General features: G+C 35.0%; 3 protein-coding genes across 3 annotated transcripts; 1 reads left to right on the forward strand and 2 right to left on the reverse strand.

Moving 5' to 3' along the window:
* Nucleotides 1–47: 47 nt before the first annotated feature.
* Nucleotides 48–627, reverse strand: LOC148192139 (uncharacterized). Its single transcript, XM_088100510.1, has 2 exons — nucleotides 204–627; nucleotides 48–115 (listed from the first exon to the last, which is right to left on the reverse strand). The coding sequence occupies exons 1-2, from the start codon at nucleotides 625–627 to the stop codon at nucleotides 48–50; spliced, it is 492 nt and encodes a 163-aa protein (XP_087956636.1).
* Nucleotides 628–7035: 6408 nt separating this feature from the next.
* PRR1 (pinoresinol reductase 1) lies at nucleotides 7036–9736 on the forward strand. The gene is made up of 4 exons (XM_047295179.2): nucleotides 7036–7584; nucleotides 8567–8807; nucleotides 8989–9192; nucleotides 9277–9736. Exons 1-4 carry the CDS (start codon nucleotides 7255–7257, stop codon nucleotides 9438–9440), a joined length of 939 nt encoding a protein of 312 aa, XP_047151135.1. The 5' UTR covers nucleotides 7036–7254; the 3' UTR covers nucleotides 9441–9736.
* A 197-nt stretch (nucleotides 9737–9933) lies between these two features.
* On the reverse strand, nucleotides 9934–12776 carry LOC148192140 (Homeodomain-like superfamily protein). Its single transcript, XM_088100493.1, has 6 exons — nucleotides 12068–12776; nucleotides 11372–11448; nucleotides 10984–11044; nucleotides 10733–10805; nucleotides 10519–10585; nucleotides 9934–10393 (listed from the first exon to the last, which is right to left on the reverse strand). The coding sequence occupies exons 1-6, from the start codon at nucleotides 12201–12203 to the stop codon at nucleotides 10001–10003; spliced, it is 807 nt and encodes a 268-aa protein (XP_087956619.1). The 5' UTR covers nucleotides 12204–12776; the 3' UTR covers nucleotides 9934–10000.
* Nucleotides 12777–26669: the final 13893 nt, after the last annotated feature.

Genomic DNA, 26669 nt, shown 5'->3' on the forward strand with positions numbered 1-26669 from the left:
GATTTTTTTTCCAGGGAGTTTCTTCCTAAAGTTGGCATATAAATGCCTTACACAAAATCTTTGTGCAACTCTAGGAACAACATCTTGTACAGCTTGTAACAAACCCTGTGAATGAGTCATAAAAAAAGTTAGATGATATTGATTTAAAGTCATTTCTATAAGATAAAAGTCAATAACTATAATGGAATTTACCTTCTGTTGATATGATATGATTGTAAGTGAAGAACACACCTCAGGTCCACCTAGGCCTTCAATCAGTAGCTCCATAAACCATGTCCAGGTCTCCTTGTTCTCAACTTCTACGATTGCATACGCCAGTGGCAATATTTGGTCGTTTGCATCTCGAGCCACAACAGTTAATAGCTCACCACGATGTCTGCCTTTCAAAAAGGCTTCATCAAGGCCAATGATTGGCCTACATGAGATAAAGCTATCTTTGCATGCCTTTAGGCATGTGTAAAACCTCTTGAATATTGATTTCCCATCATATGACTCAACTTTCAACTTGATTGTGGACCCAGGGTTTCTTGCTAATAACTCATGAGCATAATCATAAATTCTACTATATTGCTTACTGAAGGACCCTGCCACTTCGTCTGATGCATAGGCTTTGGCCCTGTAAGCCATATTCTTAGATATTGTTATGTTCCATTTCCTAGTAATTTTATCTCTAATATCAAATCCCTTTACATTAGGATTCTCTCTGATTGTTTTTTCCAATTTTCTACTAAGCCATTTTGCATTGAATAGCCGCAACTTGTGTTCCCTACTGCATGTATGCCTGTCAACCATAGTCCTCAATTGCCATGACTTTACTGCATCCATGAAACCAAAATATGCCCTCCACGGACATTCTCCTTTTGATCCCAAACATTTAACCCTTATTCTTTTTTTATCAGTTTTAACAAGTTTCAAATTTTTACCATTTTCTACTGCATAACTTTTGATGGCATCAAGGATGTCTTCTTTATCCATAAAATATGTTCCCACTTCCCAGTTGAAATCAAGCATTTTTTTTTGGCATAATAAATGTAGAAAAATGTCCATACCCATCTTCATCTTCATCTTCACTTTCTTCATCACTTATGTCAGGAGAAGTTAAGTCCTCAGATTGTCATTCGCCATTGAACCAACTGGAATCATTAATCTCATCTTCTTCCATATCTGACTCAGACCCAAGTAAAAGAGGTTCAACCTCAACCTCCAAATTAGCAGAACTTTCACTTACATCACACTGCACATTTATGTCTACTAACCCATCCTCACTATTCATCTCACCATCATCATCATCACGTGATGTACTCCAATCACGAACTTCTACTTCTATATCTTCCAAGTCTTCTACTTCTATTGTGTAAGACTCACCATCTAACCTATCATCCTCACCATCCTGTCCTTCTATCCTCTCAGCCTCAACATCACCTTCCTCAACCTCTATCCTCTCTTCCTGCACTTCATCTGCTTCTGTCCTCTCAGCATCACCTTCCTCAACCTCTATCCTCTCACCCTCAACTTCAACTTCATCTGCTTCTGTCCTCTCAACCTCAACATCACCTTCCTCAACCTCTATCCTCTCTTCTTGCACTTCATGTGCTTCTGTCCTCTCAGCATCACCTTTCTCAACCTCTATCCTCTCACCCTCAACTTCAACTTCATGTGCTTCTGCCCTCTCAGCATCACCTTCCTCAACCTGTATCCTCTCTTCCTGCACTTCATCTGCTTCTGTCATCTCAGCCTGACCAACAACAACTTCTATCCTCTCACCATCAGCACCTACCCCCTCATCCAACTGTTGCCTCACGCCATCATCTATACCCTCAGCAAATTGTGCACCCTCACCACCCTCATTCACCTGAGGTGCAACTTCGTGACCTCCTTCATCAACGTTGTATTCAATCATGTGAATCACATTAGGTTCAGACATAGTGTGCACAACATATAAATGAACTTGTCCATTTAACTGAGCTAAAGTAACCATATGCATGGCACCTACGTCATCACACAATGCTTCTAGTCTATCATCTAATACAGAACCACATCCAACAGAAAACCACAATTCCTTAAAACCATCGTACCCAAGACTTTTGACTACACTCACTACAATAAAATAACTCCATAAGTCAGGATCAAAATACATTGTCTCACTTTCCCCTTCATACTTCAGGCAGTCGTCATTGACGAACTTTCCCCCATGGTGAATATCAACCTCTATATCGTCCATCACACACAACACAATCAAGAATATTCTACACCTACAAATAAGCCTAAAACGACAAAAAACACCGCTTATTAAAGTGATAATGACAGAACAAACAAACTGTAACTATGGGGGACATGGGGGACCACAACCGCAATATGCAAACACCACATTTTCAGACAACCCCAACCCCACATTCAAAAAAGCATCCCCAGATAACAATAGAAACAACCGAATATTATATTCATATATATGTAAAGCAGACATACTAACCTTCCAGCAAATTCCACTCGAACCACTTCACGCACATGTAGAACGACTTCGCGATTCACGTCAAAACTCCAATGACGAAGCTCCAAAGCCCTAATGAAGTCTGTATCCTCTCCACTAAAGACTTCGCGCAAGCTTGTGATACACTCTCCTCTCAGATTTTTAATCTCAAATTGAATCCCAAATTCAATTTGATTGAACCCAAAATCCCATTTCAGAATTGCCTAATTTTATATTACATTTTACATAATTCCACGCATAAAGGCCTAATCATGCCACGTTTCAACTCTAAACATGCCACGTTTAAAGAAATCAACACGTAATCCTCCCACCTGTGCAAAAACTTAATCTCGTTAACTAAATTTAACGACAGGGGCTCAATTGATTCAAATTACCACTTATAAGGACTCAATTGGGGATTCTAATAAGAAGGGGATCAAAATGGGAAAACCCCACATAAATAGGGACAACTAAAGGGTTTAAACCTAATAATAATAACATGTGTTGCATAAGACATTCATTATTAAGCATAAGACGCATTTATACTAATTCACATATTGAAAAATGAAGTAATTTAATTACAGTGATGAATTTATTAACAACTTGTATTTTTTTTAAATTATTCTTAAATTCTTGGAACTCATCATATCACTCTCCCCACTTAATTAGTAACGTTTTTTAATCATCTGCTTTAAATTTCGTATGGTAAAAATAATTTTATCTAATTAGTTTGTAAAAGTTATCATAAATTTATTAGAAGTAAACATTAACATTGTGTTCACATGAACAAATTGTACTGTTCAAAGACAAATGAGAGCAACGAAAGTGAGGTTTTCTCGTGTTTTGATGAGAGAAAAAGTGAGGAACTTTGAAGATGGATTTACAAGATGGAGAGGTTTTTCATATTGAAGGGATTATTAGTAAAATGTCATATGTGCCCAATTTCATCCGTGTATATGAGGTTAATATAGATAATCGATTCGCAGAAGACGAAACCGATTCAAGTTAATATTAAAAAGACGTCAAGAACAATTTTTTAATACGCTTTTACTACTTTAGACTCACGAGTAAGTACAATTACTTTGGCTTGGCATGGTTGCAAAGATTCCCTGAGCTGATGAGGACGAAGAAGGAACTAATGACATGAAGAAGAAAGTGGTTAAGTGGAATGAGCGTCTATCCAGGGTGAAGAAGATGATGAACAGTGCTTCACAAGTGATATTTGAACGAAGCGTATTCGGTTCCATACCTCCAAGCGGCCTATCGCAACAGCTGTATTCGGTTCCATGGAGCGTATTCAGCTCCTTGTTTGTGTGAATGTACTTGGATGTGCTGTATTCGGTTCCGTGATGGTATCCGGTCCCTTCCAACATTGCAGGCAAGCTTGGCGTGAAGGTGGAGGCGGCCTGAAGTGTGACGAAGGTGGAGTTTCGTACGAAGCTCACGCCGTAGGAGACAAAATTGTCGTTTCTGTGGTAGGCCTCCACTTGCGCTAAGGAGGCGAGAGGAGCACCACCGACACCGTTGCACTGGAGACGGCCGGAGTCACCGCTAGCGTAGTAGAAGGCGGTGCTGGAGTGGGTGCAGCTAGTATGGGCCCAGACCCGGCCTGACCAGTGGACATTGAGGACAGGGATGGACAGGTGAGTGAGGGTGTGGAGAGTAAAGCCGCCGCCGACGAGGACTGGATGGACGACGTTACTTTTATCAATTAAATAAATTATTTAAATCTATCACATCAATTAAATCCTACATTCATTCTCACAAACTTTACTTCAAAATCCACTGAAATAAACAATAAAAGAATTACTCTGAAATTCCCTCAACTTTCCTCGTATAATCTCCTCGAAACTTCCTCAAGAGAGGTTAAGACGAGGATGGAGTTGAGAGGGTATACATCGATTTCCCTTTTCTATCTTTTTTTTCAGTTTAATTAAAAAATTAAAATTATTTTTCCCATGCTTTACAAAAATGGTAGAAAGAAACTGGAAAAAGAATTTCAGCAACAAACATATTTCATAATAAAATATATAGAGGAATTAAATAATATTTTTGGACAAAGCGATTTTCTGGGATTTGGAATTGAGGAAGGTGACAATGATTTTGAGATGGGAAGGTGACGGTGATTTGATATAGGACGTGTATGACGCCCATGGAAGAAGAAAAATTAAATAGTTAAGGTTTCTAATATTATTTAATGTGGGGATAGAATAGAGATAAAAATATTTATGGGGTATAGGAAACAAAAAGGTGGGTGCGAAGTAAAAGAGCCTTTTGAAAAACACTTTACGCGTTGGGCGTATTCTTCATGCACCCTATGTTTTCAATCTGCACCTACTTCTAAGTGATGAAATGCCTATTATATATTTAATGAAAAATAAATAAAAACATTAATTTTCGTATCTTTTATCTCCAGTTCCTTTTCGCCTAATATATTCTATCACTATAAGTTGGATAAGCGGACTATTTAACTTAAATAAAAGAAATTTAAGTTATGTTTTTTTTTTAAGTTTAATTATTATTTAAAAAACAACTTTACTCACAAATTTAAGAATTAGGTCAGTGTAAACTCCTTCAAAGTATATTATTTAAACCAAATTAAAAATATTCCAATTAAAATTACATTTTAATTCTTTTGTACATGAGAAAAGCCTATTTGTGATATACTGACACCAACAATTTAAAATAAACCAATTTTTACTTAATATTAGATTAGGGTCGGTGAAAACTCTTATTATTTGATTAATAATTGTATAATCTATGAGGTATAAAATACAACTATCTTGAACCTACCACTCCAACAACTTTTTCAACTACTTTTTCAACTCAATTGACATTAATAGCTTTTTTTAAGTCAGTCATAAAACAATGGAATTCGTGAGTTGCTTAAATTTTCAAACAAAAAACCTATTTGTTGAATCTTAAGATTTTTTTCACCATATCATGTTTCCAAAAAGTTTCTCCTAAGATATGCAATTAATTATATTTTTTATATTATTTCTCAGTTATGTGAGATGTTTATTGTATTTCTTTTATATCAAGACATATATTCTTACTTGTAAATAAGAAAGTAAATACTAGTTATTGATGCAATAAGAATTTATAGTGAATGGTAGTATAAGTTCAACAAATAATTAATAGATTTAAGATAAGTTTGAAGTTGTTTTGAAAAATAAATTGTAAAAGACAAAGTCGTTTTCATAAAATCGATCATAATTTGGATGCAATATCTAACAAAATCTAATCAAAATTTAATTTTTAAGAGATTGAATTTTGAACTAAATTTTTATTTTTTTCATTTAAAAAAAGTAAGAAAATAATTTTAAAAAAATACACACAATTGGAAAATCGAATTTTGAACATAAATAACAATGATGTTATGTTCGTATACAATATGTTATTTGGGAAAAAAGAAAAACAAAAAAAAATCTGAATCTTAAAAGCCTTTGAATGGGCAATGCTTCATAAGATGGCAACAAATGTTCTTCTCAAGAAGAAAGTGCTGTGCATGTGATGCGATTGCTATGGGTTTAAAATATTGATTAAATAAATCAGAACAACAACAACCATAATATTATTAATAATAATAATAATGATAATAATAATAATAATAATAATAGTAATAATTTTTCTGTTGAATTAAATTTCTTTACGCTAAACACACTATATATTTTTAGTTTTTAAATATATTTTTTTATTCCAGTAAATATGTGATTTTATTTTGTTAATAATTTAAAAAATACAAAAGAAATCATTAGATGAATTGTTAAGATGATAACACTCATTTGAAGAAAATGGCTCAACTGCTTTTCCATATGCATAGTTGGTCAACAACCAACAACCCCATTTCTGATGTTCTTCCTTCTCTTCATTTTTCAAACGCCACCAACTCAAAATCCACAAATCTTAAATCTTAAATTCAAAAGGTTTCTTATTCAAGAGGAGATGAAAGAACAAAATCACCAAACACAAACACAAATGTATAATATAATATCTTTAATTTGAAGACAATGTTCAAACCAGAGATAATCAAAAGATAGGGAATGATGGGTGTCAAAATCAAATCAAAATCTACCATAAAGTAAGAAGAAAAAATTTGACACCATTAGTCAAAAAGATTTGGATTACTTCATTATCACTGCATTTTTTAATCATTTATCAATGAAGAAGGCTACACTTATCGGATCAAATACTATTATTTTTTAAATATAGTTTTGAGCACTATAATGATTAAAAATAACACTCGTTTCAAATGGATAGCTAAACCTTAAATGTTTCATAGTAATTTATTAGAAATATTATTTAGTGATCACAATGTTTTTGCTATATTATTCATGAGAAATGAGCGTTTGTGGTCCTTTTTAGCTTTAGTCCAGGATGAAAAATCAACCAGCCCATGGCAAAACTTTCTTAAAAATGCATACTTTTCTTATCTTTTGTTTTTCCAATTCCACGTCATATTCAGCATCAAGAAACTTTTGTTAAACATATGATAAATGAAAGCAATAGTTTGTTTCTTTATTTTTAATAAAACTCTAGCATATGCTTCAAATTTTCTTGAAGATTGACAATGAAATTTTTGTCTTTCAAGGCCACCATCTCCTTCCTACTCTAGAGAGAGTAACTTGAACTCCACCTTTTCAAGATATTGCTATATTTCTTGGTAGAAACTTACAAATATGCAGAAAGAGGAATGATGAAACGTGAAAGTAAAGGTTGAGTCTTTCGCAAGTTTTTATATATAGTTGGCATTGGGTCGTGCATTTACTGAAAATTAAGGAGAGGCAATGGGAAAGAGCAAGGTTCTTGTTGTGGGGGGAACTGGGTATGTGGGAAGGAGGATAGTGAAAGCAAGTCTAGAACAAGGGCATCAAACCTATGTTCTTCAACGTCCAGACTTAGGGTTAGATATCGACAAGTTGCAGATGCTGCTTTCATTCAAGAAGCAAGGTGCTCACCTTGTGGAGGCTTCTTTTTCTGATCACCAGAGCTTGGTCGATGCTGTGAAACTTGTGGATGTTGTCATTTGCACCATGTCTGGGGTTCATTTTCGCTCTCACAACTTGTTGCTGCAGCTTCAACTTGTTGAGGCCATCAAAGTTGCAGGAAATGTCAAGGTATGCCTTTTTCGTGTATACTAAAACGGTGTTCTCATGGATCGTGTTATAGTATACTCTTTCTGTAAGTTTATTAAAACTACTGAAGCACAGATAGCATAGTTAGACAGGAAGATTTAATAACATATATAATTTTCAATAAATTTTAAGGAATAAAAGAATGTGTTAAAGAAAAGTTCAAATCAATCTTACTGATAGAGTCACAGAACGTTAAGGCACGCAACCTTTCTTAAATCAGTGTTTTGTAGCCTTCAAGCCTTAAAGACAAATCAAATTATAAGATGCCAAATTCAGCACCAGGTATGCTCTAAATTGGTTTAGCTGCAAATGGTACACATCTGGATGGTTCTTTTAGGATGGATTAACCGGGGATAGACAATATATTTAAGACCTTAACGAAAGTTATGACATTATTTTAACCCAACAACTTAAGAAGTTTATGAATCTTCTTTCAACTTTTTCATTTTTACTTAGTCTAAGACTTTGACTTAAAGTCATAAGAAAATGACGATGGAAAGAGTATGCCAGAAGAAATTACATTGGTCTGTGTATTGTGTGTAATGAGGTTTTGAGGCAAAGTCTAATTAGTGTATGCTAATTGGTGGATGTAATTTCCTGTGCTGGTTTTGAAACAACAATCTTGGTCGGGCCCAGTTCATTAACATATATAGTGTGGCTGACAACCTTATAATGAGAATAGAAATAGTATGTAGATAATTTCAAAGTTGTATGAAAATGTTATTCATTTTTGGCTCAAATTTATAATTATAGTACATTTTCATTTTTAGATTTGAGTAGAACCGGTGAATCATTGAATATAATCTCAATCATGCATATATAAAATTTTAGATAAGTTGAATAACATATTTTATTAATGACTGTCCTGTGACAGTAAGAGCTTTTACTTTATTATTTCTTTTAAGATAGTTATTGTATTTGAATCACACTTTTGTAATCAATATAAAATTTGTTTGTTGTTTAGCGTTTTCTGCCTTCAGAATTTGGCATGGACCCTGCACTTATGGGGCATGCACTTGAACCAGGAAGAGTGACATTCGATGAGAAAATGACTGTACGGAAAGCAATTGAAGATGCCAACATCCCTTTCACTTACATCTCTGCTAACTGCTTTGCTGGCTACTTTGTTGGTAACCTCTCTCAAATGGGGACCCTCCTCCCTCCACGAGACAAGGTCATTCTCTATGGTGATGGCAATGTCAAAGGTATACAAAATTTTTAAGTAAAATACTAAATCTATAATGCTTTTATTTCTTTTCATTTTATGTGTTATTATGCACACCCTTGCTGTCATAGTGTATGAAACTTATTCATAGTTTAAGAAATTAAGATGCATTCCCATGTGATCTAACGCTTTATACTAAAGAATACCCTTTCACAATGCAGCTGTTTTCATGGATGAAGATGATGTTGCAACGTACACAATCAAGACAATTGATGATCCTCGAACACTGAACAAGACTGTATACCTAAGACCACCAGAAAACATTCTCACTCAAAGACAGCTAATTGAGAAGTGGGAGAAGCTCATAGGGAAGCAACTAGAGAAGTCCAGCATAAATGAACAAGATTTTCTTGCTTCCATGAGAGGTAACAGTACACCCGGAAGAGAAAGTACTAAACTTTTTGTAGTAATTCTTTTATTTCAACAAAAATGACTTTGGTTAATTCCAGGTTCGGACTATGCACAACAAGTTGGATTGGGACATTTCTACCATATTTTCTATGAAGGGTGTTTGACAAACTTTGAAATTGGAGAAGGTGGAGAAGAAGCATCAGCACTTTATCCAGAGGTGAATTACACTCGCATGGATGAATACCTTAAAGTGTATGTGTGATGAGATTGTAGGCATGAAAAAGTATAAGTTAGACCAACCAAAAAATTGGGAGCTGATATAATACAATTATCGAGGAGAGATAACGATGACCTCACTTGCAAGAGATTCTATTTTTTTTTTCTGTTGAATGGTTTCTGATCATGTCTGCTGTAATTGTGAAATTTTATTTTTCATCTGAGTTCCCGAATATACAAGAAAATGATGATCACCTCGATCATTGTTGATGTCCCAATTGGATACTATAACTTGTTGATGACTTGGTTGATTGCTCCTATTATACTAAAACTTGTATACCATTGTTTATCAGAGTTATTAGAGAAAAAAATTCAATTCAACAGGAAAGTTATACTAAAAGCACTAGGGAATTTGTATCAGATTTTTGTCCAGTGAAAAATTGGTAATAAGGACTTAGCTCTAGAAAAGGAAGAGATAACAAGCTGTTTTGATATGCAACTTTAGTTGATAAAAGGGAGGGAGAAAATTATTGAGAATATCTAGGGAAAGGGGTATATATATCATTCAATCTAATGGCTAACTTAAAGTATGAAAATTCAAAAAATTTACCCCCTATATGAAATCATATTGACATCCATTTCAGCCCCACCAGCAGATATGAGATCATTGCTACCCTTAATGTTTAAGTCAAACTGTATTGAACCCCCTTCAATCTTGGGTTTTTGATCCCTATTTTGTTCTCTCCCTACTTCCTCATAATGGAAAGCTGAGCCATGGTTCTTATTATAAAAACCTGTCACTTCTATTATGTTTTCTTTGCTATCTTTATTCATATTTTCCATGAAATTTGACAAAGCAGAGTTGAATTCAGTCAACTGAGCTCTTGAAGCTTCAAGACCTCCTGATCCATCCAAGGAAAGGGTTCTCTGAGCTTTTTCTAACACTGCTTGCAAATACTTCCCTTGTGCCTCTATTCTCATCTGCAACTTCTTCTGTACCTATTGCCAACAAAGAAGTTTAACACAAGTGAATCAAGATTTTCTATAGTTGAACAGTGAAAATTAGAAATCACATCTTACAAAAAATTTAATTTAGAACTATGCAAGTTAAAACTGAGAAATACCTCGAGCTGCTCTTCCAATCTCTTTTGAACTTCAATCTGATGCCTCAGTGCTTCTGTTGGGGTTTCTCTATTTTAGATATGAAGATAAGTTAGGAAAAGGAGAAACCAAACAAGTGCAAGAAGTGAGTTGCATTTACACAAAGCTAAAAGGGCTAAATTTAGATGAGAATTTGGTTCATAGAAACTATAGTTATGCATATGATCTGAAACATACCCCCCTTCATTATCACCTCTGTAAGTGGTGTTAGGCCCTGAAGAACGAGTGCTAAAATTTACAAACGAACATCCTAAAAACAAACAGAAACATGGAAAGAACATTATTACGTTATTATCAAACATTTCCAGATTTTTATGTTCTCTATTTAAGTAGTTTCTTAAGGTAAATCCAGCGATAACTGTTCTAAACGATTTGTTAAAGAATTGCCTAGTATACTCAGTGTTTGTCAAAACTTCAAACGGACTCACTACTGTTCTCTTTGTTCAGTTCCTCGTTTTGTTTTCGAGCCTGCTGTCCAAGTCTATACTTCTGCAAATAAACAAAATAACAATGCAAAATTATGACTCCACATGGTAATTCTTTGATGATGGTTAGGAGAAAACCAGAAAATTCTTTGATGTTTCGTGAATTCCAAATACCATTCACATATAAATTCAGTATTTTCACTCCTTCATTTACACTACTTTGTTTCCATCTTTCTACAAGATTTTTGTATGGTACTAAATAATTGATGATAATATCAAATCAAAATAACATATACTTTGTCTTTTCACTCTCCATCTATTTTTCCTTCTATATTTTGTAAACGGTACCCTCATGAATCAAATCTAGTATATGCAAGTTAAATCTAATTACCTGTAAATGGCTCTTCAAATGATACAGTGTCAGACCTTTCAACCCCATTAACCTCAGAACAGACTTGGGAGTGGCCTCTGAACAAAAAACAAAACATTTCAGATTAATGTCGTTTTCTAACAAAGCAGAAACCTTCACCAGCCTTAAAACAGAAGATTATAAAATATTCAAAATGATAAGGATTGAGTAAACATTGGATTAGCCCACAGAGACATTAGCTGTACAAGCAAAACCCCTAGAGCAAAAAGCTTGAAGGAAAGTGATTGGTTATTTCCATCACTTTTTGAACCAACGATTTGTACCGCAAAAATGTACAGAGGAGGGAAACACCAAATGCTACTTTAATTTCAGCCTACATCAGCATGCAGATTATACGAACAACCGTTTGATAGAAAATACATAATTCTGTGACCAACCAATTTCTTGATTTGGTGCAGCAAGTAATCGTAGTTTCTAAAAGCACCCCGTTACTCCACCTTTTTTTCTACCCTTTCTGAACTCCAGTTTCAACAAAAACTTATCTCTCAAGTTAACTTTTCTGTGTCAACAACACCAACAAAGATAAAAGTTGAGAAAATATTTTCACGAATCATAATGCACATTTTTTAAATTCAACATACAAAGCACAGACAGAAGAATTTGTGAAGTAAAAGTGCTTTTCAACTCTCAAAATTGAAATCCAAACACTATACATACTATCGGGGCCACCAAGCTTTGTAACTGCATCCACAAAGCGATCATGAAGATCTGCTGTCCATCTTAGCCTTGGCTTCGGGTCTCGTGTCATAGTCATCACCACCCCATTATAACTTTCTCTTCCTCCACCTTCCATCACTCACTCACTTCTTATGCTGCACCTTCAATTCAACTACAACCACCCTCGTTTTCTTTTCAACTTAAAAAGAAAATTCCAATAATCCCACTTGCAGAGCTTTTGCTTTATACCTCAGCCAAACAGCACCTTCATTCTACTATCCCAAAAGCGGAAAAGAAGAAAGGAAAAAGAAGGGATCAGCTTAGACCACAAGAAGATATACCATATACCCTTGGCAACTGCACACTGATGGAAGAAGAATATGTAATTCCACAAACCACCCCAAAGGAAAACACACTCTGATTCTTATCAATAATAACCTATCGGAACCAAACCATAAACACCAAACAAGTCAGCACAGAACATCATTGATTAGACACAAACAGAGCACTAGTGCGGCTAAAATAGAAAAAAAAAAAAAAAGGTGGCTCTATGGCGTAAGAAGCAACACTAGTAATAACAAAAGCATTAAATGCGGCGTTTGATGGGCTTTTATATTGCTCTTTTGTAACAGTAATTCAATTATTTTGTTTGTAGTAATAAATAATTAACTGTCGTTAAATATTATACATGCCTGAAGGCATAGTTTTGGTGCAATGCATTATGTATATATGACATGATACTGTATTATGACTAATTAATAATATGAGAATTATTATAAGGTTGTAGAAATTAGAAGCTACAATTTAGTTATAGGAACATGTTAGAGGAAATCTCGGCGACGAATCCGAAATAACATCGTGGATACTATGTTATTTAATCGGGGAGATAGAGCAAGGTTGTTTCTTGGGGGACCGTTGGATGAGAATAATCAAAGAGGGTAAGCAATCGAACGGACGAAAATGCGAGATGGGCGACACGTGGATGCCAGCGTGGAAGATTCGGAGGAGAGAGAATTTAGCGAAAAATGAATGATGAGAGTTAGAGGGTCACATCACATGGATTGGATTGGAGGGAGGGGGAAGTGGGGTCCACGAAACGAACACGTTTTGGTTTGTCCGTTAGGATGGCGACGGAAGAATATTCCCTCTCCGGCGGAGGAACTGAGGTGGGAGACTGTCAATACCCCATTATTAATTTTTTTTTAAATTATTTAGTAAAATTTATCCATTGTATTTAACATGTTTTTGAAAAATAAAATAAAACACGAACGAGATAAAAAATGGGACTTTTTTTTTTATTTTTATCCAAAATGTGTAACAACAAAAGAACAAAACAATGTTCTGTTCTGTTCTGTTCTTTCCCAAATACTGTTGCTTGGGTGCAGAATTTGTATAATGTGGTCCAATAATATATAAGTTGTTTCAAAGATTATATATATATATATATATATATATATATATATATATATATATATAATTATAGGATTTTTTTCTGTTCCAAGCCTCTTATTCAGCAAAAAGAAATAAAAAAAATAACAGTTTGTATATAATGTGGTATGAAATTGTTTGAATAGTAATAAGTTGATTGCAGGAATGTTTAGTCCGTGAAGAGGTGATAATCTTCCAGATCTAACACAGAGTTCTTCTGTCTTTTCTTATTGCTTTTTATCTTCTTCTCCTCGTTTTTTATTGCATGGATTTTATTCCTTTTGTTCTTTCTGGGTCCATCTTAATTAGCTTCAGACACTACATATATATCTCTTACACTGTTCTATCCACTAATCACAATTACTCTTAATAGACTGCTAAAAAGTTAACTTATGTTAATGACAATTAATCACGGATTTGAAACTCAACCATAATAATCCAAAGGGTTTGTTGGTGATTCTTCATTTACTGCTTTTTATAACAATTCTCTTCACACATCATTTTTGGTAGATGTAAGTGGAGTTATTTTAAAATTTTCTTCTTCTTAAAAGGAGAAATTTGACCAAATAAAATTCAAAACAAAACTTAAAAAGGCCCTTATTATATGATTTTTCAAAAAAAATGAAAAGCTTTTAACTTTTACTTTATTCCTTTATTTCGAATTTGAATTTTCAAACTTACAATCTCATGGAATGATTAAATGATTTAAGATATTAATTTTTATTTTATGAAATGTAAGTGTTGTTTAGTCTAAAAACAATACTATGAATTTGTAGAAAATGACAAATGATGGTGAATTAGATTAAGAGCCGGCAATGTTATGAATATAGTATGATAGAACATGACAAGTTGGCACTTGTTATGGCAATCGAATCTACTATGGATCACATGTTCGGTTGTCTAAAATACAATGTCATGATGGTGGGAGAAATGTTCAAAATCGCATGCCCACACCATAGCTTGTTTCTTCCAAGGTTGACACATTCACTTTTTTAATTATATTCTACCCTTTTCTAAAGCAGCTTCTCTTTTGAGCACAAGTTTTTCTTCTACAGTTCAGAAGACAAACTTGTGATCAATGCATTCATATAGCAAAGTTATTCAAATAGTAATATTATATTAAAAAGAAATTAGGCTGAGAAATTGTCAAAAGAAATCAGCACGTCCTATAATCCTTTAGTAGTATTATATACCTACCTACCAGTTTTCAAAATGCAAGTTATTAAGGGACTAAGCATTTGATGCTCTAATTTGTTCATTTTCTAGGAATGGATACGATTTAAAGAACTTCAACTCTCACTCAAATCCACATAGCCAGTTTCACATACTCCAATTTTAGTAAAGTTGGAGGACTATGCCCAAACAATCCTACCATTTACTTTTATATATATTTTGTTTGTTTCAATTCAACAATCTTATACTATTTAAGAGTTAAAATTAATAACAATTTAAATATATTTTTTTCTTAATGTTTATAGTTTCTTTTATATTTCTTAATGTTTTATAGTTTCTTTTAAGAATAAAATTCTAATGGAGTTTTTAATTCTAAAAGAAACAATATCTTTGATATGAATAATTGATATTAATGATGTTGTTTCAATTAATTTCAGGTCTGAATATTGATGTATCTTTGGGAAAAAAACAAAGTTTCAAGCACAATCATTTATTTCCTCCGAGCTAGAGACTTGTTTCAATATGTTTCACATAATTTTAAAATTAAAATTAAAGATAATTTAAATACGCATTCTTCTATTAATATTTTTACGTATCTTTTAATAACAAAACTATAACGAATTTATAAACTTTAAAATAGACCATACTTCAAATTATGTAATTGATATGAACAATATTATTTCAATAAATTTGATATTAGAACAATTCATAAGCTTGAATCATCTTAACCATGATTAAATTCAATAAGTAGTGTCATTTCAAAATTGTTTTTTATGAGGATATTACCAACAGGCCCATGTGACAAGATATTCTTCATAAAAATTACTTAGGAATAAGTATTACTTTCATGTGAATCTTGTACACCATCGCGTTTAAAATTGAAGGAAAATAAACACTTTCATTCATAGTAATTTATGACCAACTCTTCACAACCTCTTCTATAATCTAACACGACTTCTTCTAACACTAGTTAGTTTTTATTGAATTAGATCCTGCAAATTATGTTACGTTTTTAAATGCTTTTCAACATATACAATAAAAATGTGGTACCAACATGAACAAGTATCTGGCAAACAAAATATCTCTTTCCATCTCTGTAAACATGATGAAAATAATACTCCTGTAGAAGTTGATATAAAAGAATAAAGATCACGTACAAATGATTTCAAGAAGCGTGTAGATCATTGTTCTTAAAAACTCATCTACAATGTATCGCGCAAATCCTCCAAGATACAACAAGAACTTTTCAAAATTTTTGAGGATCTCAGAACTAGCAAGAATCTCTAAAAAGAGAACACAATAAATCCAAAATATTTTTAGGAAAAGAAGAAAAGAGAAAGAATGAAACTAATAGAAGAGAGAATGAAAGAATAATGGTTTTTGATGATCTTTAGAGAGAATGAAATGCTCTATTTATAAAGCATGAAAAGGAGTGATCCGAGGAAAAGATCTTGCGGAAGAAGCTTCCCAAAATTGTGCCTTGCAGATGAGTGAAACCACTCTTTGAACGTGGACGATCCTGAGTGTGACTTGCGGATAAGTGGTATTGACCACTTGGAGTTGTAACATTCCAACGTTCCTTATGGAACGTGAACAACCAAACCAACTTAGATATTTTGCAATATAACGGCACTGTAGGCACTCCTTTTTATAACAACCCCCACATATTACAAAATATATATATATATATATATATATATATATATATATATATATATATATATATATATATATATATATCACTAGTAAAAAAACAAGATTTTAACTCGCGCATTTGACATCGATTAAGTTATAACCGAAGCAAAAAAATGGCGCGGTGGCATTTTTGTAGTTATCACAAATGAATATGCCTCGGTTCAAAAAGAACTAATGCCTAAAACTGGTACGGTGGCATTTTTGTAATTATCGCGCAAGGTATATACCTCGGTTCAAAAAGAACCGATGCTTAAAACTGGTGTGGTGTCATTTTTGTAATTATCGTGCAAGGTAACAAACTTGTACTATATTCCTTTATAACAAACTTGCAATCTCCGCACCACTCTGCCGCACCACTCCGCACCACTCCTTTTCTTTTTGTCCATTCTGCTTTTGTTATTTTGTCTTTTATGCTATTAGTATTCTAGAATAGAAGGAAATATTGTATATAAATATTGGATGACCTATTACTGAGATAATTTGATCATTCCCAAATACTTTCACCTTTTTATCATCTTTCGTTTTATGCTATCAGAGCTCCCTCCTGGAGCTCTGCTTATTCCTTCGAAATGTCTTCTACTCCTCCTCCTAGTCCAAAGAACTCCGATAATGAAGGTCCTAAAACAGAAAATCGTGGTCATGAAGCCACTGATCCCACCATGAACCCATCAAGTCCCTTCTTCATCCACCCTAGTGAAGGACCTTCCTCTGTCTCCATAACCCCTGTCCTTGATGGCACAAACTATCAGTCCTGGTCTCGTGCCATTAGAATGGCTTTAATCTCAAAAAACAAGATGGCTTTCTTGTTAGGCACCATCCCCGTCCCTAAGGTTGAAGAACCCCTTTATTCTGCTTGGGAAAGGTGCAATACCCTTGTCATGTCTTGGTTACTCAACTCGATTACTCCCTCCATTGCCCAAAGTGTTATTTTCCTCGAATGTGCCATAGACATTTGGAATGACCTTCGCGAACGTTTTTCGCAAGGTGATCTTCTCAGAATCGCAGCGCTCCAGGAAGAAATTTATAGTCTTTCTCAAGGAACTCGTTCTGTCTCTGAGTTCTTCACTGCACTGAAGACCCTCTGGGAAGAACTCGATAACTACAGGCCCTTTTCTTCTTGCTCGTGTTTTGCCAAAACTTACCACCAACAGGATTTCATAATCCGATTCCTCAAAGGTTTGGACGAACGCTTCTCTATTGTGCGTTCACAAATCCTTTTGATGGATCCTCTCCCCTCTATCAACCGTGTCTTCTCCATGGTTGTCCAGCAGGAACGACAACTCGTTTCGCCTACGCTTACTGAACCTAACACCTTTGTGAATGCAGCAAATCACTCTTTCTCCGGCAAAGGGCGTGGCTCTGGTCCTTCTCCCACTGTCAAAGGAGCCTCCAACAAGAAATGCTCCTATTGTCACCGTCCTGGACACACTATTGACGTATGTTGGGGAAAACATGGTTATCCCCCTGGTCATCCTCGATACCCAGGGAGGCCGAAGTTCAATCGCGATGTTTCTGGCTCTTCCTCCATTAACAGTGCTGTTGTGATCGAACCCACCGAAGGAGGCAACGGTTCAGAGAAGGAGGGAGGCCCCATCACTTTGACCCATGCCCAATATCAAACCCTAATGTCTTTGCTCCAACCACAGCAACCAATAGAGTGAATCTCATCCACGCTCCAAATCCTGAGTCCAGTGGTATATCCTTTGTTTTTTGCACTAACCCACACCACACCTCCTCCGCCACTCACAATGTCCCCTGGATCATAGATTCGGGAGCCACAGATCATGTTGCATCTTCTCTAAATTGCTTTTCAAATTATTCTAACATTAAACCAATACAAATAAGTTTACCTGATAAGTCAATTGTTATAGCCCATATATCTGGAACAGTAATTTTTTCTCCAGAATTTATTATTCACAATGTTTTGTTTGTTCCGGACTTTCATTTTAATCTTTTATCCATATCCAAACTCATACTGACTCATAAATATATCCTTATCTTCCATGATTTTTTTTGCACTATCCAGGACAAGCGTACGTTGGGGATGATTGGTTTGGCTAATCTTCAACAAGGTCTCTATCATTTGCAAGTCCACAAAGAAGCCAAGGTTCTATCACTAAACCAACCTTCCATTAATGAAAGTGCTACCAATACCATCTCCAACTCCAACCTTTGGCATTATAGATTAGGACATCTCTCAGGAAACAGATTAAATATGTTATGTGAACAATTTCCTTTTATTCCAAAACATATTAATGAAAATTGTGACATTTGTCATTTTGCAAAACAAAGAAAATTGCCTTATTGCCTTAGTGATAGTAGAGCTTCAAAAAAATTTGATTTGGTGCACATGGACATTTGGGGACCTTTTTCTAAGGCCTCAATTCATGGTGAAAAATATTTTTTAACTATCTTGGATGATTTTAGTAGATATACTTGGATTGTCTTATTGAAATCTAAATCCGAAGTAAAAATATATGTTCAAAATTTCATTTCTCTAGTTGAAAATCAATTTGATTCCAGAATAAAATGTATTCGGACGGATAATGGTCCAGAATTTTTTCTTAAAGATTTTTTTGCTTCAAAAGGGATTATACATCACACCAGTTGTGTTTATACCCCTCAACAAAACGGGCGGGTTGAGAGAAAACACCAACATATTCTTAATGTGGCACGTGCTCTCATGTTTCAATCTCAACTGCCCAAACATCTTTGGTCTTATGCAATAAAACATGCAGTGTATCTTATTAACCGTATCCCTTCTCTAGTTACAAAGAAACATACTCCTTACGAACTTTTACATAACCAAAAACCTGATTTTTCCATGCTTAGAGTTTTTGGTTCTTTATGTTATGCTTCAACCACTGGACCCAAACAGAAATTTGATCCTAGGTCTAGAGAAGGAGTTTTTCTCGGCTATCAATTTGGCACAAAAGGCTATATTATTTTAGACTTACAAAACAAAGACATATTTGTCTCTAGAGATGTTTTCTATGAGTCCCACTTTCCTTTTACTGACAAACACGAAGCCCAAGAAAAAGGAAAAGAAAAATTATTTCCTCCACATATCAAAACCTTCCATGACTTTGATCCCCTCCATTTTACACCTCAGGACCCACTTCCATCACACACTTCCATTTCACCTCAAACCTTACCTTCTCCAACAACTTCACCCTCTCCACAAATTTCACCGTCAACTTCTCCATCCCAGTCAATCTCACCACATATCTCTTCATCACCTCATCCAAACCCTAGCCCTTTCATACCAAGACGAACCACTCGTGGCTCTAAACCTAATGTTCGACTTGCGGATTTTGTTTGCTACAACATAGAGACCAAATCAAATCAATCATCATCAACGTGCAGGTATCCTATTCAATCTGTTCTTTCTTCCATTACTGAGTCTGAGCGTCATTATGTCATGAACCTTATTTCTGAGATTGAGCCCCGAAGCTATCAAGAAGCAATTTTGAAGCCGTGTTGGAAAGAAGCCATGAAGGATGAAATTGAGGCTTTAAAGCTAAACAAAACTTGGGAGATTGTGGAAACTCCTAAGAATGTCAAGCCCATAGGATGTAGATGGGTTTACAAAATCAAAAGAAAACCAGATGGGAGTGTGGAACGATATAAGGCGAGGCTTGTTGCAAAAGGATTCTCCCAAGTTGAAGGGATAGACTTCTTTGAAACCTTTTCTCCAGTGGTTAAAATGACTACCATACGAGTTATCCTTGCCCTAGCTTCCATAAATAATTGGTGTTTGCAGCAATTGGATGTTAGTAATGCATTTCTACACGGAGACTTGTCCGAGGAAGTTTACATGACGCTTCCTCAAGGTCTATATGGGTATGAATCCTCACAGTGTTGCAAGCTCAAAAAATCTCTCTATGGGCTAAAACAAGCAAGTCGAAAATGGTATGAGAAACTTTCTAACCTTCTTCTCTCATCTGGTTATTCTCAATCACATGCTGATCACAGCTTGTTTATCAAGCATGAAAAAGGGAAATTTACTGGTTTATTGATATACGTTGATGATATTGTTTTAACTGGCAACTCTCCCATTGAAATAACAAAGCTCAAGCATATACTTCAATATACTTTTCGAATTAAAGATTTGGGAGAACTCAAATTTTTTCTTGGGTTAGAAGTAAGTAGGTCTGATGATGGCATCTTTGTATCTCAACGGAAATACTGCCTTGAGTTGCTTTCAGATTCAGGATTATTGGGTTGTAAACCGAGTTCCACTCCTATGGATAGCTCTCTTCGCTTAAAACAAGCTAATTCAAGTGAAATACTTGATGATCCCCTATCCTATAGGCGACTCATTGGTCGTTTGATTTACCTCACAACGACTCGTCCCGACATCGTCTTTGCGACTCAGCAATTAAGTCAGTTCATGGCAAATCCTGCAACGTCTCATTTAGGTGCTGCAAACAGAGTTTTTAAATACTTGAAAGGTTGTCCAAACAAGGGGCTCTACTTCAAACGGAATTCCCCTATCCACCTAATTGGGTTTAGTGATGCCGATTGGGCAACTTGCGTCTCCACACGCCGATCAGTCACAGGTTATTGTTTCTTCATAGGGAACTCTTTAATTTCTTGGAAAACCAAAAAATAGAATATTGTGTCTCGTTCTTCCTCCGAAGCAGAATATAGAGCACTTGCTACTAGTACCTATGAGTTGCAATGATTAACTTACCTTCTCAATGATCTCAAAATTCAGTGTTCTAAGTCCGCAGCACTTTATTGTGATAATCAAAGTGCTTTACACATTGCTGCAAATCCAGTCTTTCATGAAAGAACAAAACACTTGGAGATAGATTGCCATTTGGTTCGAGAAAAAGCACAAGCAGGATTAATGAAGCTCCTTCCTGTTCCATCATCTCGACAACTTGCTGATATCTTCACCAAAGCTCTTCCTCCTCAGCCATTCCATGCAAACTTGTCCAAGCTAGAGATGGTTGACACCCCTCTCCAGCTTGCGGGAGGCTAACAAACTTGTACTATATTCCTTTATAACAAACTTGCAATCTCCGCACCACTCCGCACCACTCTGCCGCACCACTCCGCACCACTCCTTTTCTTTTTGTCCATTCTGCTTTTGTTATTTTGTCTTTTATGCTATTAGTATTCTAGAATAGAAGGAAATATTGTATATAAATATTGGATGACCTATTACTGAGATAATTTGATCATTCCCAAATACTTTCACCTTTTTATCATCTTTCGTTTTACAAGGTATATGCCTCGGTTCAAAAAGAACCGATGCCTAAAACTGGTGCGGTGGCATTTTTGTAATTATCGCGCAAAGGTATATGCCTCGGTTCAAAAGGAACCGATGCCTAAAACTGGCGCAGTGACATTTTTGTAATTATTTTTTATTTTTTTGAGAGCGTTTAGGCATCAGTTCTTTATAGAACCGAGGCCGTAGACCCTTATTGCCTCGGTTAAAAAAATAACTGAGGTAATAACATGTGTTTAGGGTTAAATTTCGCAAACAGAGATAGAAGTTGCGCCGCTCCTCTCTTTTCTCCCATTTTCTTTCGTTTGCGAGGGGAGGCTTCCTTCCTCTTCTCTGTTCTAATGGAGTCGCGATGAAGGGATCGTCAATGGCGTAATTGAGGCGCGGCGAAGACGCGGCGGGGGCGCAAGGGCAGTCATTCTCGTTCTTCTTCTCTTTGTTCTGATTCGCAGCGAAGGAGGAAACTTCCTTCCGTCTCCTTTTTCTGATTTTGTTTGGGTTGTTTTATGTTTAATTGATGCTCTACAGGAGTGGTGGAGTTTGATTCTCTACAGGTGGTGGTGGGAGCGCGTCGTTCTCGCTCTTTGTTCTTCGTAGTGGAATCTTTGATGATGATGGTGGTGGAATTCTAATGGAGTTTTTAATTCTAAAAAAAAAAACCTCTACTGCCTCGGTTGGATTTGAACCGAGGCAAAATCACACACCTTTTTGCTTCGGTTCAGAACCGAGGCAAAAAGCCTACCCCTTTTTGTCTCGCCTGTATATGCCTCAGTTGCATAACTGCTGCATATAAATGAAAATAACCGCTGTCGTTTCCCTTTAGTGTACTAGTGTATATATACATAAAAGATGAAAGAGATAGAAAAGAAATTATTCTGGGTTTCACAAGATGTAATGCATCAAAGGTGCATAACAAACTATATGAACCAATATTAGATCAAGAAACTTAACACACATTGTAGTTGGTATAGCAAGCTATATGAACCAAGGACACTTGACGTGTATTAAAGGTTTATCAATCACAATACACCCTCACAATCCTTGTTATTATTGTTGTATTGCACTTACTAGGTCATGCGCGTGCCCGATATTCATGAGTGTTCTAGAAATCATGCCAAGGTCTCATGCAAGCAGCTCCACTTGACACTCATATAGATCATGGCTGACAAAGTTTTGGCCCTCACAACAACACACTATTTCTTGTTGGTATCTTCAATAATTATGTGAGTGATCAGGTCTGAAAGTGACATTTGCTTGTGTCTATGTTTTAGTTGTTACTTGTAATCAGTTTAGGAAAGCTACAATTTCTCGATCAGAAGCTCTGAAACAAATTCATATGATAGAAGAATGTTTTTCGCTTTGATCTCTTCGAGCAGCTTCTGATACTCATTGATTTGCGACTTTATGTCCTTGTGTTCAACCACTTCCCAACGATAGTAATTCCCAATAATAAACCTTTGTCTAATAATATCGTCAGCAGTGTATTTCAGAATTAACGAATCCTAAATGTCTTTCGCTTCCTTATAGGAACAATACACATCGAACAAATCGTTAGAGAGTGCATTAAGTAAAGTATGTCAACATACCTTGATTGTATGAACTCGATCTTCAACTTGTTTCGAATTTGGAGGGAGACTAGAGTCATGTTTTGAAGATGAAAGACCAAAGGCGACTTCGTACATGTCTAAGAGGGTTGACACACGTTCTTGCCAGCATCGAAAATTCTGACCAAAGAAGACTTCAATTTTTTATACATCCGAAAAAGGTTTCGCAAAGACCGTTTGAGTTCCAGAAATAATATTCTGATTCTCCGAAATTGAGTTGTTGTCAGCCATATAAGTCCTTAATATTGTTGTAGAAGCTGACTATAAAAGAATAAAAATCACGAACAAAGAACTTTCCGAGACGTGTAGATCATTATCCTTAAGGACTTATCCGTAGTGTATTGTGCAAGTCTTCCAAGATACTAATAGAAGTGACAACGAGAGAAGAGTGATCTTTAGAGATAATGAAGTGCTCTGTTTGTTGAGCATGAAAATGAGTGTTCCAAGGAGTAAAGAAGCTTTCCAAAACTGTACCTTGCGGACGATTAAAACTACTCTTAAAACGTAGATGATCCTGAGCGGGACTTTTGCGAATAAGTGGTATTGACCATTTGGAGTTGCAATGTTCAAACGTTCCTTACGAACGTAAACAACCAAACCAACTTAGATATTTTGCAATATATACCACGTCTTTCTAAACAGAAATATATACCACGTCTTTCTAAACAGAAATAGTTACTACTTCTTCCTTTTTTTGTCGCTGATATACATACAGATAATCAAAATAGGTTTTGTGTCTCTTAAAGCCTTGACAGTATTTTAATAAACTCAACCACCGATCATGTTGAAGCTTCTGAAAAGAATAACTTAAGTTTTGAAGCAAATGATGCAAAATTAGACATGGGAAACAACTTGCAGAACAGGTGATTAATAATACGATAGCACAAGCTAACTTCCTAACTGATAAATAGTTTGATGCAGTATCGATTAGTCAATATTCAAAACTTCTGGAAACATGTATCTTTTTTGGACCCTTCACCAAAACCAAAGAAATTAACATATTTGAAAAATGAAATCCAAAAGTGAAGTGCATCAAGAAAATTGATCCCAAGTTCTGTGTGTTTCATTTTTAATCAGCTTAACATGCCACTGGCACACCCTCTTACAATATCTCAACAAATCACTCGTCAACTCGTGATAAGAGATGCAACTTTATATGATTATCCATGCTCTCATAATTTTGTGCACACGCGTTTCAATGTTTAGATAAAAGTAACAATCATTATCAGTTAAGCATGCATCTAACCTCAGTTTGATGCAGAATATTTCAACTGTGAAGGAAGTTATGACAGTATGACATGCCAGACAAAATTTTTAAGAGATGAAATTATGAGGCTGTGGCCACTAATGCACTTTCCAACTACTAAGATCGAATAGTAAATAATGGTTGTTAAGAGTGAACAGTGCATCATGTTGCGTATTCCCCAACATAGAGCCCACAAAAGGACCCATGACACTCAAATTTTCCTTCATAGTTGATTGATCCTGAAAACATGCTGGTTAGGAACATGATTATGGTGGAAGGAAAGAAGAATTAGTAGCATGAATTTCAAACTCTGACTGAATTTCTTAGATGGACCAGGTTAACCACAACGTAGTACTCTGTCTGGTACGGTTATCTATACCCTCATAAAACCAAACTGTTCAAAACTGGCCTCAAAAGTCAAGCATTTGAAATAATTGTGCAGAGCTTGATGGGCAGGAAAAAATGAAAGAAAATAAGTGAAAAATGGTTGCTTTAACCCGAAGTTTGGTATAGATGAAAGTGAAGGAAAGTGGTTGTAAGAAAATTAAATAAAAGGAAAAGTTGTAAGAAAAAGAAGTGGGGTCTGCGTTTTTAACTGTTGTGTTAAATTCCAAAACAAAAGCTCCCATTTTAGATTCCACAATTACATCTTTGAGAATCATATTTTTTTTCTTTCGTTTTCTTTTAACTTATGATATCATGAATTATTTATTTATATTTTTACTAATTTTAATTAGTTTATATATATATATATATATATATTTACACACATATATATACACACTGATACTGTAATGTAAAAATGTAAAGCATATAAAAGTATTTATTAAAATAGTATAACTTTTTTTTGAAAAAAAATCATAATGCACATTTTTCATAAAAGTAAAAATAATAATAAAAATATATCGAACATGTCCAAACACATTCTAGTCATGTTAGTATGATTAACTAATTAGAATTCACTAACATTCACAATTTATAGTTAAGAATAAAGGAATATAATAGGCTCGAGCAAGGTAATTGAGTCATGTTATTAGATCCATTTAAGTAAAATAATGAACAATAGTATAAATAATATGTTGCACAAGTTAAATTAATTACATTTTGCATTTATTACAATATGATGTACTTAGCTTTGAGCGTGGAATATTTGAAGTTGAAGGCTCTATATAATATATTTGGCTCTGTAAGAAAATTGGATCCCACTATAGGATCGACATATAATGTTGTAAAAAAGCTGACAAATAGTATATCCTGAGACGTGTAGTTTCACTATTCTTAAGGACTTATCCGTAGTGTATTACGCAAGTTCCCATGATACAACAGGAACTTTTCAGAATATTTTTGAGGATCTCTAAAAAAAGTATAAAATAAACCCAGAATTTTCTTAGAAGGAAAGAGAGAAGAGAAAATGAGAGGATGAAAGAAATAGTTTTGGTGTTTTGGAATGAAAATAGTTGTTATATTTATAGAACATATTAAGCACCTTGCAACAAAGGAAAATTATTGTTGCAACTTTAAAACGATTGAACATTGCTTAATAAAGATTGTAACGTTGCAGCCATAAAATTTCTAAATGTTGCAGAGAACGTTACAAACCTAACGTTTTTTTGCAATAATTAATATTTTATAACAATCCCCCACATATTGCAAACGAAGTTGAAAGAAAAAGTCTTTGACTCAAATAGTTCAAACACTAAAAGAAAGATAGGAAACTTCTATCCTAGGTCTCATAGGATGTAATGCATCAGAGCTGGTATAGCAAGCTATATGAAGCAGTCTTAGATTGAGATACTTAACACACAGTGTAATTGGTATAGCAAACTATATGAACTAAAGATACTTGACGTGTGTTAGAGGTTTATCAATCACAATACACCCCTATAATCCTTGTTGTTATCGCAGTGTTGCGCTTACTAAGCTATGTGTATGCCCGATATTCATGAATGGTCTAGAGATCATGCCAAGATCTCATGCAAGCGGCCCCACTCGACACTCATATAGGTGATTTCATCAAGTGTATGCTGCAAATCATACACCATCTATACGGGATATGAAAATCATTAAAAACTTTGTTTAAGCTAAAATTCTTTCACCACATAGAATTTTAATGACAAAGTTTAGCCTCTCAATAATGCAGTCTTTAGCACTTTTACACACAAACCATAGGAAGAGACATAACTGATTAAAATAAATTTAGTGCTATCAGAACTAACA

Source organism: Vigna umbellata, chromosome 10, assembly GCF_029865625.1.
Source record: "Vigna umbellata cultivar VRB3 chromosome 10, Vumbellata_1.0, whole genome shotgun sequence".
NCBI lineage: Eukaryota > Viridiplantae > Streptophyta > Magnoliopsida > Fabales > Fabaceae > Vigna > Vigna umbellata.

Excerpts from the sequence above, each read along its gene's own strand:
- LOC148192139 (XM_088100510.1), bottom strand. The coding sequence starts at position 627 with ATGGCTTACAGGGCCAAAGCCTATGCATCAGACGAAGTGGCAGGGTCC. Across the intron at positions 116-203 it reads TTCACTTACAATCATATCAT|TCATTCACAGGGTTTGTTAC; the intron begins ATCAACAGAAGG and ends TTTTTTTATGAC.
- PRR1 (XM_047295179.2), top strand. The coding sequence starts at position 7,255 with ATGGGAAAGAGCAAGGTTCTTGTTGTGGGGGGAACTGGGTATGTGGGA. Across the intron at positions 7,585-8,566 it reads AAGTTGCAGGAAATGTCAAG|CGTTTTCTGCCTTCAGAATT; the intron begins GTATGCCTTTTT and ends TTTGTTGTTTAG. Across the intron at positions 9,193-9,276 it reads TTTTCTTGCTTCCATGAGAG|GTTCGGACTATGCACAACAA; the intron begins GTAACAGTACAC and ends GGTTAATTCCAG.
- LOC148192140 (XM_088100493.1), bottom strand. The coding sequence starts at position 12,203 with ATGGAAGGTGGAGGAAGAGAAAGTTATAATGGGGTGGTGATGACTATG. Across the intron at positions 11,045-11,371 it reads ATTTGAAGAGCCATTTACAG|AAGTATAGACTTGGACAGCA; the intron begins GTAATTAGATTT and ends GTTTATTTGCAG. Across the intron at positions 10,586-10,732 it reads AGAGGTGATAATGAAGGGGG|AGAAACCCCAACAGAAGCAC; the intron begins GTATGTTTCAGA and ends TATCTAAAATAG.